The sequence below is a fragment of the Anarrhichthys ocellatus genome, unplaced genomic scaffold (genome assembly GCF_004355925.1).
Source record: "Anarrhichthys ocellatus isolate YVR2014 unplaced genomic scaffold, GSC_Weel_1.0 scaffold30, whole genome shotgun sequence".
Lineage (NCBI taxonomy): Eukaryota > Metazoa > Chordata > Actinopteri > Perciformes > Anarhichadidae > Anarrhichthys > Anarrhichthys ocellatus.
In genome coordinates, this window is record NW_022280060.1 from 73056 (window position 1) to 89853 (window position 16798).

General features: G+C 39.7%; 2 protein-coding genes across 4 annotated transcripts; both read right to left on the minus strand.

Annotated features, from left to right (window-relative positions):
• Positions 1-2999: 2999 nt before the first annotated feature.
• On the minus strand, positions 3000-9233 carry ptger3 (prostaglandin E receptor 3 (subtype EP3)). Its single transcript, XM_031864091.1, has 2 exons — positions 8334-9233; positions 3000-7529 (listed from the first exon to the last, which is right to left on the minus strand). Exons 1-2 carry the CDS (start codon positions 9177-9179, stop codon positions 7239-7241), a joined length of 1137 nt encoding a protein of 378 aa, XP_031719951.1. The 5' UTR covers positions 9180-9233; the 3' UTR covers positions 3000-7238.
• A 1992-nt stretch (positions 9234-11225) lies between these two features.
• On the minus strand, positions 11226-15628 carry zranb2 (zinc finger, RAN-binding domain containing 2). Of its 3 annotated transcripts, XM_031863827.1 has the most exons (10): positions 15488-15625; positions 14756-14808; positions 14553-14661; positions 14269-14351; positions 14099-14175; positions 13782-13931; positions 13504-13691; positions 13014-13073; positions 12337-12486; positions 11226-12125 (listed from the first exon to the last, which is right to left on the minus strand). In XM_031863827.1, exons 1-10 carry the CDS (start codon positions 15541-15543, stop codon positions 12068-12070), a joined length of 984 nt encoding a protein of 327 aa, XP_031719687.1. In that variant the 5' UTR covers positions 15544-15625; the 3' UTR covers positions 11226-12067. The 3 variants fall into 3 exon arrangements, with proteins under 3 accessions (XP_031719687.1, XP_031719686.1, XP_031719685.1); XM_031863826.1 differs by having other exon boundaries at positions 11226-12486; positions 14762-14808; positions 15488-15628; XM_031863825.1 differs by having other exon boundaries at positions 11226-12486; positions 15488-15628.
• Positions 15629-16798: the final 1170 nt, after the last annotated feature.

The following is a 16798-nucleotide window of genomic DNA, read 5'->3' on the forward strand; positions in this document are numbered from 1 at the left end:
AAGGCCACAGTCCAGACTATAGAAACATTTTTAAATATATTTCCTTTAAATCAAAGACCAACTTGGTGAGGATTTTACTGCTAAGACGTTTCTGTTGTGTGAGTCCTTTGCTGCTTAAAGACGTGAGACTGAATAAATCACACAGTGCTTCTTTTAAAACACTTGGTGGTAATAGGGAAATGGTTATGTTTGTACAGGTCCTGCACATTTCTTATTATAGAGACACTTCACTAAAAAACAAGAATAGACCAATTAAAGAAACAGATAATAGTAGCACCACACCAGCATGTTTTCACCTTCACAAGCTAAAAAAAGAGGCAATTTATGGATCTTTTCTTCCTATTTCTACAACCTTTACACACCCTCTATGCTGAGTTTTATATCTATAATTCATATTAAAACACCAACATAGCACTATATGTTACGACATAAAAGTGCTTGTCTCTGTGCTTTCCTCATTATATATATATATATATATACATCCTCAGTCGATTGAGCTTAACAGCAATAAATAATGGCAGGATAAAGCTTTAATGGGCCCACCAGAATTTTTCAAATGCCGGCAAGTGCCCTGACTCAGCAGTAAAATGACTACATGGTGCGTAGATCCCAGAGATTGAGTCCGGTGATTTACATTATTCATGACTAATTGAATTAGAGCATCTAAATTGGTGAGATGTCATCTATAATACAATGGAAAGGCCTTTTACCTTTTATTCATGAGGGGTATATTAAATGAGCACTTCATTGTCACCGCAGTTTACTGTGTGCTTCTAAGGAGGTTACACATCTGAACACTTTGAGCTTCACATGGCTTGCTAAAGGATTACCTGACTGTAGTTGTAGTTGCTGCAGAGCTTGGGGAGTCAAGGTAACTGAAAGTAAAATACAGTTAAAACTTCTTCTTTTAAAATCCTAATTAGTGGTTTTGACATTAAAAAGGAGGCTGCTGCACCTGAACATGGCCATATACTTTACAAATTGGTACAATTTTACCTGGCATTTGAGTATTCACTTTAAAACTCACACCAAACTCACAACAAAATTCTGAGGTGTAGGAAGGTCAACATGTCAAGATAAAGAAGGCTCTACACACTTCCTCCAATGCAAGTATTTAATGTTGAAAGGTTTTATTTCTAGACTTTCATCAGAGCCTTGTCTCGCAGTCTGGAATGCCGGCAGCAAGGGAAGGACCCAAATGCAGAAAAGGCAGGCAGATTTGTGCCGTTAAATAATGAATGTAGAATGAACTTACAAATCAGACAGCTCCAAAAAAAGTTAGAAACAATAGACAGGATACAAAAACAAAACTCCATGCACCAAGGGAGGACTGAAAGACGAGCCAACAGAGAAAAGACAGGACTATGAGGGACAGACATGAGGGCAGGCTGAAAGCCGCACTGGTGTTAGAAACAATGTGAACAGAGCAAAGCGGACGAGACTAACAAAACACAGGTGATGCATACAAGAAAGGAGGGAATGCCATAAACACAGGAACATAGGATTACAAAATAAATAAATTACAAAATAAAACATGAAGTGAAACCTGAAGTATTTTGTGATAATTATCAAATCTAAATAAATGTGAAAATGAAAAAAGTTCAATGCAACCTGATATTTGGTAAATGTTCAATACTTCAATCTCTAAAAGTTTGAATAGTTACTGTATATTGTATTGTTTTGAGCTGAAGTATGATACAATCATTTACATTTTTGTTATTGCTCTTCAGCAAAACTATAAATGCTGGTGCTCCATTGTGCCTCCATCTTTAACAATATACTGTTGTATTAACACATAAGTGTTTAGAGAGGACGTGGACATGGTGGAGGAGTAAAAGTACCTGGGTGTCTCCATCGACGGCAGACTGAACTGGAAGACCAACATCAACGCTGTGTACAAGAAGGGGATGAGTCGACTCTTTTTCTTGAGGAAACTTCGATCCTTCAACGTGTGTGCAGTTGGAGATGTTCTACCAGTCTGTTGTGGCCAGTGCACTGTACTTCGCCGTAGTCTGCTGGGGGAGCAGCATTGGAGCCGGAGACACCAACAGACTTAATAAACTGATTAAGAAGGCCGGCTCCATCAATGGCTGCAAACAAGACTATCTGGAAGAGGTGGTGGAGAGGAGGACACTGAATAAACTATTGTCCATATTGGATAACCCGGACCACCCTCTCCATCACCTGATCCAGCTCTGCTGTCACAAGGACCGATACAGGAAAACATTCCTGCCCTCTGCTATTAGACTCTATAATAAATCACCTCTGGCCAAATCAAACACAAAGACTATAACAATGCTACACTGTTGTTGCTGCTGCTGGTGATCTTGTGCACTACTGTTGTTTATTTTTCCTACTTAGTTAATTTATACGATTCTATTTAGTGTATATACTGTGCATTTTTATTACTTTATTTTCTTAAATTTAATTGGTCCTGCTCTGTTATTTTATTATATTGTATATATTGTGCATTTTCCATACTCACTATTTTATTTTATTGTATAACCCTGTTTGCTGCTGCCACAGACAAATTTCCCCTTGGGGATAAATAAAGTATATTTCTATTCTATTCTATTCTATTCTATTCTATTCTTATCTGAAGTAGACATTGTTATACGTTTGTTTTAACAGTGCAAAGCCATTTAAGTTTAAAATAAAATGAGCTATAAAGCACAGTGAATATTGTTTGTCTTGTATATGATATGTAGCATATTAAATGCAATATATATTCATACATACATAAATTGCACTATTAAACAGAAACATCCAGAAACCTTAGTCTCATGCATCACACCTCTCAATGAAATTAATTCATGCAGTGTTTCGTACCAGATTGTTCCATTTATTAACTCATGTGAAACACATTGCACTATAGGTCCAACAAACAATAGAAGCCTCTACATGCTTTGAAATGCACAGCAGCAACAAGATTCACAGTGTCTGAAACATCCACCAATGAAAATACATTCACATCATTCTCAGTTGAATCATCATTCTCAAAGGACAAGCAGTGTCAAGCAGAGTATTAAAGCCAACAAAGCCAACCAGCGGACATAAGTGTTTTCATGGTTTGAGTTTAGACAATGCACCAGAACGCATCCATTCCTCTTTTTTATTTTATTTTATTTTTTTATATATTTTATACATATATGGCTCGGCCTAACCACAGTTCAACCGGGAGGCACACTACTTGTAAAACACTGTAAAATATTTTAATGGAATTATAACTTTACACCACCACATTAGCCAAGCACACTGCTGCAAAATGAATCAAAGGTGTATGTTGAACTGAGACAAGTCAAGTAGAGGACAAAGACATAAAATAGCAAAAGGACACTTTGATAGTTAGGTAGATAATTCTCTTTTCATCTTAGCAACATGTTATGTAAGCCCATCTGTGACAGATGTCAAAGATATCTGAAGGAACAAAAAGGTTGCAAAATGTACAGCGCATAACAGTAGAAAGCATGTAGCTAGCGAGTTTGGAGACATTTCACTTTAAAGAGTTAATGTTAAACATTCAAAAGCAGCGGCGTATTGTGAACAAAAGATAAGAAGATGGACATATAATAGGCATCCGGTATGTATTAACATTCATGAGTGGAGCCATGACTGGTGAGCCAAACCTGTTTCCATTGTTATGTGTACACTTGTGCTACGCATCATGCACTCTTTAAATAGACTTGAGAGACTGCTCTACAAGCCCTGCAAGGCGACTTGGCTCGATGGCAGCTCCAAATTGCAGCAAAGAACCATCATGTACCTTATCAGTTTACTACAGTAGCTGGGCCAGTCTTTGAATTCCTGATACCACAGAGTTAACCTATAGAGATGGTCAAAATTATTATTATGGCACAATATTTTTCTCCACAGGGCCATAAGGTAATCATCTGAATACTACAACATTGTTTTACAGGGTGTAGAAAAATATGAGCATGAGCAAAAATGCAAAAATATCAAACGATCAAACGTTTTTTTATTGTAAACAATCTCTTATTGTCTTAAAATCTCAAGACATCAAGTGACTCCTCAGCTCATGAGGCAATCAGTAAATCACTTCCATGCATTAGTGACTTAAGTGAGAGAGATGGTGCCAGCTGGCAACACCAGATTCTCTGGACCTCATAAAGTATTTTTCAACATCATTATGTACTTGTACACAGTAATTGTAAATGCAGGACTCTCTTGTGTAATTGCCTGCTGAAATAGCCTGTTCCTTATACAAATGGACAGGATTCAAGCATGTGAGCAAACCTTCACAGTCCGTACAATCAAGCTGGAGATCAATATGCAATATGTTTGGACTAGAGGGCAAATTCAATTCTAACTGACCTCTTAATGAAGCTATCATTCTATCATCGTCTATATGAAGATTACACTGTTTGGATCAATAAACTGGAGTTTGCAGAATTTATGATGTCATGTGTGTCTCCCCTGGTTCTAATGAACATTAATATTGAAACTCTAGGGCAGAACCACAAAAAGCACTCCTCGTAAACACCGTGCCTTAAAGAGAGTGGAAATGTATCATATTTTCTCTTTACAAAGAATAAATTGTTATTCTGCCATTTTCCTCTCCCCAGTGGCAGTTGGGTGGGATGTAACACACTGGAAAATTCCAAACCAAATATAGGCCAATTAGCTTCATGGGGATATTCCTTTGCGTAATTATTCTGATTATTCTGAACAGGAAGCGTCAGAGTCTCCTGGACAGGGAACTGAGATTATTACATGACGCAGATTCATATGGAAGGTGATTGAGTCAATTGTAAACCTCTGTATCCTCCATATCCCAATGCAGCTTGAGAACAAATGTAATCATTGTTCAATGCATGGACGAAACCCCAGATGTTTCTGTTGAAGTGCATATTAACTGCTGCACAGGATGAACATGTGCAGGATGAACAAGAGCCACAAGCCCAATGAGTGGAGCATTTATGAAAATGTCATCATATTAGTGTGATAACACTGGAAATCCATCACTTGTAGAGGCATACACTGGTGTTTTCTGCACATTCATAGCTGGTAATGAGTTTTATAATAATGATTGATTTGTGTGCAACACATGCCTGAACAATTTCTTTGTTTCCTTCGATATTTTTGTTTTTGCTCGAAACCAAAGTTAATCTTTTGAGCGGGTCTTCTAATACAGACCAGCTTCTGAAGCGATACAAGATAAACTCTACAACAACATAACTTGTTTTTTTAACGCATGGCTTTTGCAGCTAACAGTTTCCTTTAGGGTCATTATCACTGAGCTTTATCACTGAGCTTGTATGTATTCTCACATTTGAGAGGCAAAGGCAGGCCCGGGCAAAGCAGAGTGTACATAAGTCTAATCTTGTTGGTTGATGTGCTGAGAAGGCAGTGATGTTGGTGTGAAAAAGTGAATAAGTGTCCCATAACACAAAGGTTTACCATGACAGCAAATGTGTCCATCCTTGATATGTCTTTGAGTGAGATACTGGATCTCTTCAAATACATTTACAGTGCTATACATGACAACGTAGCTGAAAATAAAAGATTATACATACATCACTGTAAAATAAATGGATTTCCTAGTGCACTCTTGGTAAATGACATTATGTCATCTGGCACTAAAACCAAATCACCTCATTGAAAAGTACCTTGATTTCAAATCTGAGACCTCTGGTGAATTGCACTGTACCCATTCAAAAGAAATGAACTTTGACTTATATTTAGAGGTAGCATCAAGGCTACAAAGACACAATGTGGCTGATAAGAAACAAACATTTAAATACGAAATGACACAATCAAGATGTCCGAGTCAATCACCCCAGAATTAAAAGCATGAATTCGTGCAGTAGCTAAAAAAGATGTTTAAACATGCGGATACAGCCCCTGTGTACTAATGTGAATACCTAACACTGTAGGCCTACATACTGATGATAGCTTGTGAAGCCGCATATATTGGGTTGAGCTGTTGAACAAGCAGTTTCAGGCATGCCAAAAAAAGCTTTTTTTTAAACCTTTTTTAAATTGTGATTTGTACAGTTTGGACATGGCTTCCTTCATTCCATTATTTTTCTTCTCGTCAGCCTCGTATCCAAAGACCTCCGCTCTCTCTACTTATGTTGATGTAACTGGACAAAAGACTACACAAATGATGTTTGTTTCTCTCCATAAACATTTGGCTGGTGAAATTAGATACACTTGTCATTACACACTGTGTATTGTAACAGAACAAGAATACTATGAATCCGATGGAATGCGCAGGGATTTGTCAATGACACTTTGACAGCCTTGTAAGTATCAGGTCACTCTGTTATCCATAATCTCATAATGTTAAACACACCAAATCATTTCCCTCACACAATTCTTCATAAGAGTGAAATTGAAGCTATAAATTGCTGAGAAACATTTGCACAAAAATATACCAGTGCACTCATATTCAGGAGGGAGAGCGCAGACAAATTAAAAGCTTCACATTTTATAGTCCTGGCATGCTCGCCGAGGAACACCACGTACAGTATATTATAAAATGTACAACAGTTGGTACCAAGCAGGTAGCTTTGTCAGCATTCAGAAACGACTCACTTCTTATTACTACAGACACTAATAAATAATCTTCTTATCAACAACTGGCTCCAGTTTAGGATTAGCATTTTTCTTTTGAATGGCCACCATGGTTACATTTCATGTAAGATATGGCAATGCTATTTACCACTTAATATAAGCACATTTACAGTTTATTTCTTAATTTACAGACAGTCACAAAAAAAACACAACTTCTCCTTTAACTAGTTTATGGCTGCAAGTTGTTAAAAGCAATGACTCAGTTCACAAACTAAAATGAGCATGAGATGCATCACTTCCATTTAAGTCAATTTAGAGTCACCCATGTTCAGTTTTTGGGTCTGGAAGATGTTATCAAAACTGAAAACTAGCAATGAGGAGATTCCTTGCCCCCACGCTGCAGCCAAATGCAAGAGGTGACACGGTCATGCATCCTTATGCTGGTTAGGTGACTTTAAATGGAATTTGTTTTAAGCAAAACAAATGCGCCCAGACCAGACTTGGCTGCTTCCTATTAAGACTATAACCTTGTCTCCCATTGCACAATATCCTTCTGTGGACGACATGGAGATAAAGGTTGTCCCCATGTTTTTCACGACACATCCAAGACAATATGCATTTTCACCTCCATCCAATGTGTCCCTACTTCAATGTCACAAGATAGCAATCCCTGTCAAAGGTTGACTTAGCTACATTGTGGTTTATGAAGGTTTGATGCTGTCTTGCTTTTGCTTGTTTAGGGCATCCAAGGCCGACTGGGTCTCCTTCCGTTCGTCGATGGAGCAGTTGGACACTGCATTAGCCACGATGCAAAACTTGCGGAAGAGGATCTCCCTGAGCAGCAGATAAACCCACGGGTCAAGAATCTGGTTGAGGGAGGCCATGCGGATCGCTGTCAGAAAAAAGTTGCAATCTAACTGGACGTTCCGGCTAGCGATTGATTTGCAGTCGTGTGAGGATACCTGGTTGGAGATCATCCTCAGCATGAGCACCTGAGGAGAGAGGCAGGCACAAGTTGTATGAACCAATACGACAATGAAGACAAATTCTGTTCTTCAGTGAAAATGTACCATTGAGAAAGCCTCTCAGCACACTTGTTGGCTGGGAGATAATAGTTTTTATATTCAATGTCACTATTCTCAAGATAATTTTGAGTAGATACTGTACCAAACAAATTATATAAATAAACAGAATAATGTTCACTTTCTAGGAACTCGCTCTGCCATCACTGCTAACACAGTGCTGTGGTTTCTATTAATGTCCTTGGTGGGACTATTAAATATGTGTTTGATATGACCTCATAGCACACTGAGCAGACCCCCCAAACAGGACTCGGCTAAATGGATTGCTCCTTAATGGAAAATGGCTACATGGCAAAAGAATCATACATGACATCATTTATCTGACTGGTTTGTGTTTGTGGGGCAGAGAGAAGAGAATTAGAGTAACAGAGGGTGACTGAATGAATGAGTGATTGAGGGAAACAGAAAAGTGTGGTGTGTGCAGTGTCTACTCTTGCAATCCTGCCAAAGGGAAATGAAGCATCTCCAGACATCCACAGCTGCTTGTGACAGGCAGCTGACAATAAAACCCAATTAAACTGTGAATTATGACACAGGGCAATTTATCATGTTAGTACACAGCTGTCAGTGAATGCCACTTTAAGAGAAAGTATGTAGGCATTATTAGAAGATACACAAAGAAAGTATTTAGTAGTATAACATCAGTTTCATTCAGCTATATGGGACTATTGATTGTAAGAAAGGTATAGGGTGCAATCGCCCATAGACACATACCAGCAGAGGAGACCAGCATATCAGCAGGACGCACATAACCCCCAACAGTTGAATGACGGTCTCCGTGGTCAGCCGTTCCCACTGCTTTGAAGACTGAGACGTGCCAGACTTTGTTTTACACCGGATAATTAAGCCACGGATCGTCACTATATTGCAGAGAAGTGTAACAAGCAGTGAGAAAATCCCAAGAACAGCGAAAGTGATGGCGAAAAACATATTGCTCCTGTCCCCCGTGCTGATAAAGCACCAGGTGCCCGGCCACTGGTGTGTGTATTCACCGACCCCTGCAGTGGGCAGCAGCGCAAAGAGTAAAACAAGACACCATATGACAGCCAAAGTCTGCTTTGTCACACTTGTCTTCATGTGATTGGAATACCAGTGGGGGTTTGTTATCGCCAAAGCCCTTTCAATTGCCATGGCGCTAGACAAAAAGAGAGAACACAGGCCAAAAGTTGTCATGCACACACCGAAAAAAGCGCACAATCTGCCCGATGAGTCGATAAGATCCCATTTCAGACCAGCTTGGTAAACTGATATAACTATTGGACTTGTCAAAAGCTGTCCAAAAAGGTCAGTTAATGCCAGCGATCCAATGCAGAGCAAGAAAGACCGTTTCCTTTTATTTTCCTTCTTTTTGTACGAGATATACACCAGCATGAGAGCTAATGAGTTGCCCACCATGCCGGTGATCATCATGGTTATGGGGAAACCAACTGATACGGATCCACAACTGGAATTATTGGTGGCATTGCCTTCGCGCAATGACTGGGAGACGTTAAAATCCAACATCTCGCCAATTGTGCTTTGCAAGCCCTCCAAAGAATCACAGCCGTCCTTATTCAACATTTCAAAAAGTACAAGTCTACGTGCAGCTGATAAACCGTGTGCGTGTGTCCGGCATCCTCATCAAATTGCTTCAACTGAATGCAGTGCGTAAAAAGCGCGTCGGGTCTTTTACGCACTGGAGGCGGGACTGTGACGCACCCAGAGGAAGCAAACAAGCTTCTGAACACACTTTGGAATTATAAACCTGACTTTCAGAAACCTTGTCGGGCATCTGCGATATTTTGATCTGAGATCATTAAATGTCTATTTAGAAGTAGAGACTACGTACGGCACTTAAGTGTAACACTATCGCAGACGCACCTGCTTCAGACCCGCACGAGTCGATTTCCTAGAGATTATCATCACATTTTAGTGAAGTGAGCACAGACAGGCAGATTTGTCTCATGAGATAGGGGAATAAACAAACCGGCTCTTCGCCTCTTAAGCAGATAAATCACTGAAACATTGTCATTGAGCATCTGAAAACAGATGGGGTTTACTGGCAGTATTAAATGTGGGATTAAGCTATACGCTACCTCTGGTTGGTGATGAGGAAATTCACATATAAGGCAATTATGGTAGGCCTAGTCTGCATCATTTATCACAGCAATATATAAGACTGTTAATGAGTTTAGATTAGACTCCTATCACGAAAAAAAAACCCATATTAGAGACCTCCTTTACAACCTAATCTATTAACTAACAGTAGGCTCCACAGTCACGTGTAGGTCGGGTTCCTTTCTCAGCACAGTATCACCATCAGCATCTTGCAACAGGCTGCCGCCAACATCTGTCCAAGATGTTGCAGTAAAAACGATTTTACCCAGTTTGAATGCAGTCCGCGGCATGTTGTATCAGCCCCTGAAGGTAACAGGTGTCGAAGATAATAGCCTGCAATTGACTTATGCGACTTTCGGCCTGGAGCAATTACCCACTATATTAAGGACATCGATGTGTTGATCCCGAGGTCCCTCTCATAAACTCGGTATAATACGAGTAAGAAGTGCCACCTGTTGACCGATGTGAGAACGACAACACTAAAGTGTGGAGCCCATTCTATATTCAACTACTCAAACTTCTAACTAAAAAAATCAGGTGTTTGCTATGGGAACCGATCTCTATCCCACGCTTATGTGCCCACTCCCCCACGTGAACCACACCTTTCAGACTAAACAATGTTTCATATAAACATTTATTTGTGCCTTGCTCTCATTTTACTCTGTGAACACAATGAGTAGGCGACTGATGAGGTCATTTTCTGTCAGAGGCTCTGGATCTAATTTCTGAACCGATTGAACCAGAGATAGAGGAAGATGTCTCAAAATTTAAGACATTGATCCTGATTTCGATCCATTACCATCATGACTACCAGTCAACACAGATGGCAAGGAAGTGGCACCTGAGGTGACATTCCAGTCCAAGGGTGGCAACTTGCTCTGGTATTCATCGTCCCAGGACAGAGGAGGCAGAGAGATGAAAACATAATAAGGATGACGCCAGGGCCAACACGATATGCAACATCTCATGTGGATGACATCAAGTCCAGCTTCCAACTCTTTTTACCAGAGTCCATTGAGGGTATTATACTGGACATGACAAACCTGGAGGGGAGGCGTGTGTTTGTGGACACGTGGAGAGCATTGGACCAGACCTCCAAGCCTACATGGCTCTGTCGATTCTAGCAGGAGTATATCGGTCAAACAATGAGGCTAGAAAAAGTCTGTGGGATGCGGAGTCCAGGAGGCCTATATTCCGGTCAACAATGTCCTTACAACAGTTTCATTTAATTTAGAGATACAGTTTCAGCGTCTATTCACAGCAGTTATTCATATAAACCACTAGTCTGAGACATTGTTTACAGCTTAAAAAGGTGTTAAATAAAACTTGGTGATGATTAATGGTTTTTGTGTTAATGTGTAAGAGCAGTTAAAAAAGACCGGTCAAATGTGACCGGGACCACTAAAGTAAGGGGGGAAGAAACGAACACGACAGGAGGGTTAAAACAGTGCTCGACATACCAGGTCTACTTACCAGCCTTACTGTGGAAAAATAAAACGTACAAGGGAGTAGCAAGAAACCATTTCAACAGGAGTTTATTTACAAGTGTACATTTGAGTTGTTTCACCAATAAAGTAGTATTGCCACACTACCATGAATCTGGATATACTGTACGGTGTTGGTTATTCTGGGTGTACTAATCTGGAGCACAAATATTATTTTTGAATGTAATAGTTTCCCAAGAGACAAATTAAGAGGAATAATTGAGTGTTAAAACAGGTGACAAAGGTGTAAAGAAAAGAACAGTAAACACCTAAACCAAAGAATGTTGAATTGACTGCCATTTAGTTAAAACAAGCAATATCATAAAGTAAAATACTTACCTTGAAAACAAAAAGCAAAATATATATTTATGAAGAAAATACAACGGGGCCAAAATTCATTGCTACGTCTATTATTGTAAATTGGTGCTTAAGTACTTCATCCTTGATTTTAAAAAAAAGAAAGCATTCATTAAAAAAATGAAGTGGTCAAATAAAAGTAATCAAAAAATATTTACTTCAATTTCCCCACAGATGAGTTGAATAAAATGTACTGCCACGAAGATATGGGTTTAAAACGGCACACAGCCTCTTCACAGTATATCTGATTTTCTATGGAACCAAACATTTATGTCTATTGGACACCCGCAGTTACACACACAGTCACAGGATGTATGTGGTTTTGAAAAGGGAGCTTGTAATGATGGGTAACGGCAGAGAGACGCCATGTTGCTGCTGTCGCTTTTTAGGGAAATTAGACTTTTCTAGGAAAATGGACAGCATATGGAAATTATGTAGTTGTATCCTTGAAACACAACATGCACTTTTCTACTAAGGTTCCTTTACTTGTTTTAAAAGGCTGTAATTAAATTATTTCTTTTTTGAACTGGAGCCAGAATCGGATGATCCGGAGGACTGGCCGCGGCGCCTGAAATCACACAAACACCATGGGAAGAAGAACAAGGTCAGCAAGTTTAGCAATTAACTCTCACTTATGCAGAGTTAAGACAAGTACACAGTCAAAACAATATAACGAGGCAAAATGTGAACATATTTCTGTAAATCTGAACTCCCTTAAGCGAGGCGACAGATGGCTAATATTAGACAGTGCCATTGTGGTATTCCACAGAAACCCAAACCTTTCGGACGAATGTGATCTAGAACGCCTCCGCTTTTTCTCTCCAGATGAGGACCTGGAGCGACTGCGCTTCTGTCCCCTCTCAGGTGAGGAGGAAGGTGAGCGGGACTTCTTCTGGGGAGAGGAGGCCTTTCCAGACCTGGAGCTGGATCTTTTGGAGGAAAACCAAGCACCGAGGTCAGTAAGGTCAAGATTAGAGTCTCAACAGTGTGGGTATTTATCAAGCTTCTCTGATTAAGAGAACTTAACTATAGGTTAGTGGTGCTGAGAACATTTTAACCAAGACTCTGAAGAGAATGTTTAGCTTCCTCTGGACATAATGAAAGCCAGCACCACTGTGAGATGCTTGATGAAGACCCCAGATGCCTATTCAGACTTTTGAGCCTCGGTAACATTCAAATTTAGTTCAGGTAGTTCGCATTCCGCGTACTTTTTAAGCTCTCGGGCCTAATCGAAACTTGAAAGAACCGTACATCAAAATGATTGAAAACCTTCAGGACATTTTAAGTATTTTTCCGAATGATTTCAGACCAACATGACTATCTGCAGAGTGAGAAAGAGGACTGTAAGCCGGATCCAGTCTTTGTTCAAACTTAAGCTAGGGAACAGGACCGTTCTGGAGCTTTCAGCCCCATACATACACTCTCTAAGGGAGAGAGTGCATGTCACCTCATTCACCTGGAGTGGGACCTCGAGCGAGATCCAGACCTGGAACTGGATGAGCTTCTAGAGCGGGACCTGAAAGACAAAATACAGAACCTTTCCAATATTTCCTGAACAAGAAAAACCGGTTGATGGTTCACACGGCAATACAAAGACAGATTTAACTGCATATAAATGTTGAGTATTTAAGTAAAGCTGTTCTTGCCTTACTGTATAGCAAAATGGATGAGCAAATATTCTGACTAAATGAGCATAAACGGGTTTGGAGAAATAACCCATTAAATAGAAAGACAATTAAAACATGTAAACAAGTGCAAGTCATTGGCGTTTCAAAACAATATACAGAAAAAGTATTCAGTCACAGACGGGGAGGGGTTGAGGAAAAAAACAACAACAACAAATTAGCAGAATACAACATGTAATTTATGTTGATCAGTAAATCAGAAGGAAGATTGAGCTGATACTGACATTTTGCCTGGAGTTACCCTTGACCTGTACCCTTTACCTGGACCTCGACCGTGAACTGGAGCTGGAGGAGGCCGAAGATGAATGGGACGAACCCGAGCGGCTGCCCTTTTTCTTAGCTGGCTTGTCCTCCTCATCACTGGCATCCAGGTCGTACTTTGACAAGTCTCCCTTGGCATCTCCTCCTCCTCCTCCTTCTCCCTCCTCTTCATCCTCATCTTCATCATCCTACAGAGGAAGTGTATAATATTTCATTGTTGTTGGCAAATATTATAGTACTTGTATTTATGAATTTCCAGCTCCAGCCACAGAACTTACATCCAATTTGTATTTGGAAAGGTCACCATCTTCTTCATCCTCGTCATCTTCCTCGTCATCTGGACCTTTAGCTACTTCTTCCTTTTCACCTTCTTTTGAGGGCGGCGTGCTGCCGGACCTTCCACGAAACTTTTTCTTTTTCCGACCAAACTTGGACATTAAAAAGAGAAACAACCGTATCAGTGAAAATGACCTTTGATCAAGACATTTTAATTTCAGGACACAAGTTCTACCTGCTAAACATTTGTATGCTTGCATGCTACTTTCAGCTGCATTGTTTCAATTATCAAAACAGTAAATGGTCAGGTAGAACTCACTTCATCATATTCCCCATCGGATTCCTCCCGTTCAATGTATTCCACATTCTCCCTTTCATTGAAACCTCCACCATAACCTGAAAGGCAAAGAGGAAATACAAATGGCAATCAACACCCGTCTTTCAAAAGGCGCACCAAAAAACTGGCAAACTATATATTTGTTGGGTTACCCGTTCTCTCTTCAAGCTTGGCATATTTCGGGGTGTTACACATGTTGCACTCTGACCTCCTAGCCCAATTGACATTGCCGCATCTGTATGAGGACAGGAGGAGAGGACAATATAAATCTGTAATATCTCAACACATTTCAAAATGACAAAAAAACAATGTTTGACTTGCTAAATGCATGTTTTCTCATGTATTTTACTCATTAGGAAAATCTTTGTCTATTTGCGCCGGTGTCTGTTTAACCAAACATCTTGGTAGTTCTTTATAATTTACAATAAACAAGTACGTTTTGCATTGCCAATCATTTGCACTGAAGAGGCCTCTGCTCTTCTCAGCCAGAGTTTTCCCAATCTCTGTTCCTCCGGCTTTCATCATCTTCGCCTCTGTGGTTTTCTCTGTGGAAGCAAAACAACGGTATTTAATACAGCTTCTTTTTGACGCTTTGTAATAAGCGTCAACAAAATAGAATTATTAGAATAAAGGACTCACCCCTACCACATCTGTTACAACTTGTTCTTCTAGCAAAGTTCACGTTTCCACACCTGCAAAAGCATAAACAATAAATACATTATATATACAGATAGGACGTGAGCTTGTTACTTCATCATTCAGACAGAGTGTGCTACAAGATGAGTGGTGTATGTTTATTCATGGTGCATGTGCCACAGCGTTAGCTTGTAAGTTAGTCTGTCAGACAGTCTGTGTAAAAGGCCTGTGCACTGACGACTGCAGCTGGCTTGTCGTTCACGGAAGACATTTTTCATGCAGTTCCTGTGCAACATGTCACTGCTCTACCTAAGTTAGACTCTAAACTCATGACAACTTGGCATCTACAACATTGTAAACACCGCCCACAATAGTGAGTGGGGACTCTCACCCAACCCCACAGAAGCTAACGATAGCTAGCTTGCTATCTTACGAGTCTGTTGTGCACACTGATAACTATTGTGGAGACTCCCTGTCACGTAAATCCAAAACATTTCCCCGACCCTAAATGTTTTATTTATTCCCCGTGTTTATTTTGCATACAAGGCTCTCAATTAATTAAAAAAATAAGGTAAATGTAAGCTCTTTTACTCAGCTAGTCAGCGTGAAATGCTAGAAGGCCTAAGCTAACCACCGTTTGCATGTTAGCACGACCAGAAATGAAAGCAAAAAGATGCTGCTACATTTAACCAGCTAGTACGTGAAATATATATTCTAAATGAGAGCAGCACTCACTTCTTATCAGGACAAATCCAGTCCCCGTCGCTAACTCGAAAACTCTTCCCCGACATGTTTGTGGCCGTTAGCTAACACTGGCTCGTTGGCAGGGTGTGCTCACAATGTTCATGCAGCAGCTAACGGTTAGCCAAACTCCTCCTCCTCCCTCCGCTGGTGCCTTCAGGTGCATCCGGTAACACTATGAACTCGCCATTCTTTGGATTTTCTTTGGAAATTATTTTGCACCAAACCTTGACCAAAAACAATCACTTTGCGGTCGTTACTTTCTTTCCGTGATCTGAATCAATTACACTCGGATGTATCTAAATATGTCACTTTACTGCATGTTTTAACGAAAGTATTGTCACAATAAACTGCTTTTTCCACCCCCACTCGAAGAAACGAACGCAACATTGACAAACGAACGATGTAAAATAGTAAGATAATCGTCCCCTTCAAATGTGGTGGTGTGGTATTAGTCTTAAATAATTCTGTCAATAATTCTGTCAATAACTCAATCAATAAAGGGTAACAGTAAAAAGTTATGTCTAATGAACAAATATGCAAGTTCTTAGCAATGCAGATTACACTGTGGCTATAAACCTGCTATAAAACAAACTTTACATCCCTCTAGGTAGCCTATAGCCAATCATATTTTGTTTTCTTTATCAAATACTTTTTATTGAAAAAGAGGGAATTAGGCCTAATAATTAATAATTAATATTGGGATTAAAAAACTGAAAGTCTGCATTCACTTTACAATGGTGAACCTACTTTGAGTACAATATGATGGAAGATACTGAGACTGAGACGGTGGATGTCCAGTGACAGTAATGTAGATCATGACTGATTTAAGATCTGTTGGTAATGATGCATATTATTCACCCAGAATCCAAATATAGGAGTATGAAACCTTGATATTTATTGTTTTACTGCAATGCCAGTATTAACCACTAGATGGCAATTAATGCCAACGTTTAACACTGCACACGTTCATAAACCCTCCTGTTTTGTTTTGGTCTATGTCTGCTGCTCACAGGTTCACAATGATTTTGCTTGTTTATCTAAATCAGGGCTGTGTAAGGTAATGTGAAAACTAATTTAAGACGGGCTAGAGTGTGTATGCTTACAGGTATTTCTCTGAATGCAACATACAAATTAAACCATAGTAGTCTTTCGCATAGCTATCCAAAGCAAGAGCAATTATGATTGAATTTGGATTCAAATTTATTTTGTGAGTTTTAAAGAATATGCTCTTCTTTTACTGTCACTTTCACATTTAAGAGATGATTACTGTTAACTTGCCAGGTGTAGTAGTCTTTATAGATT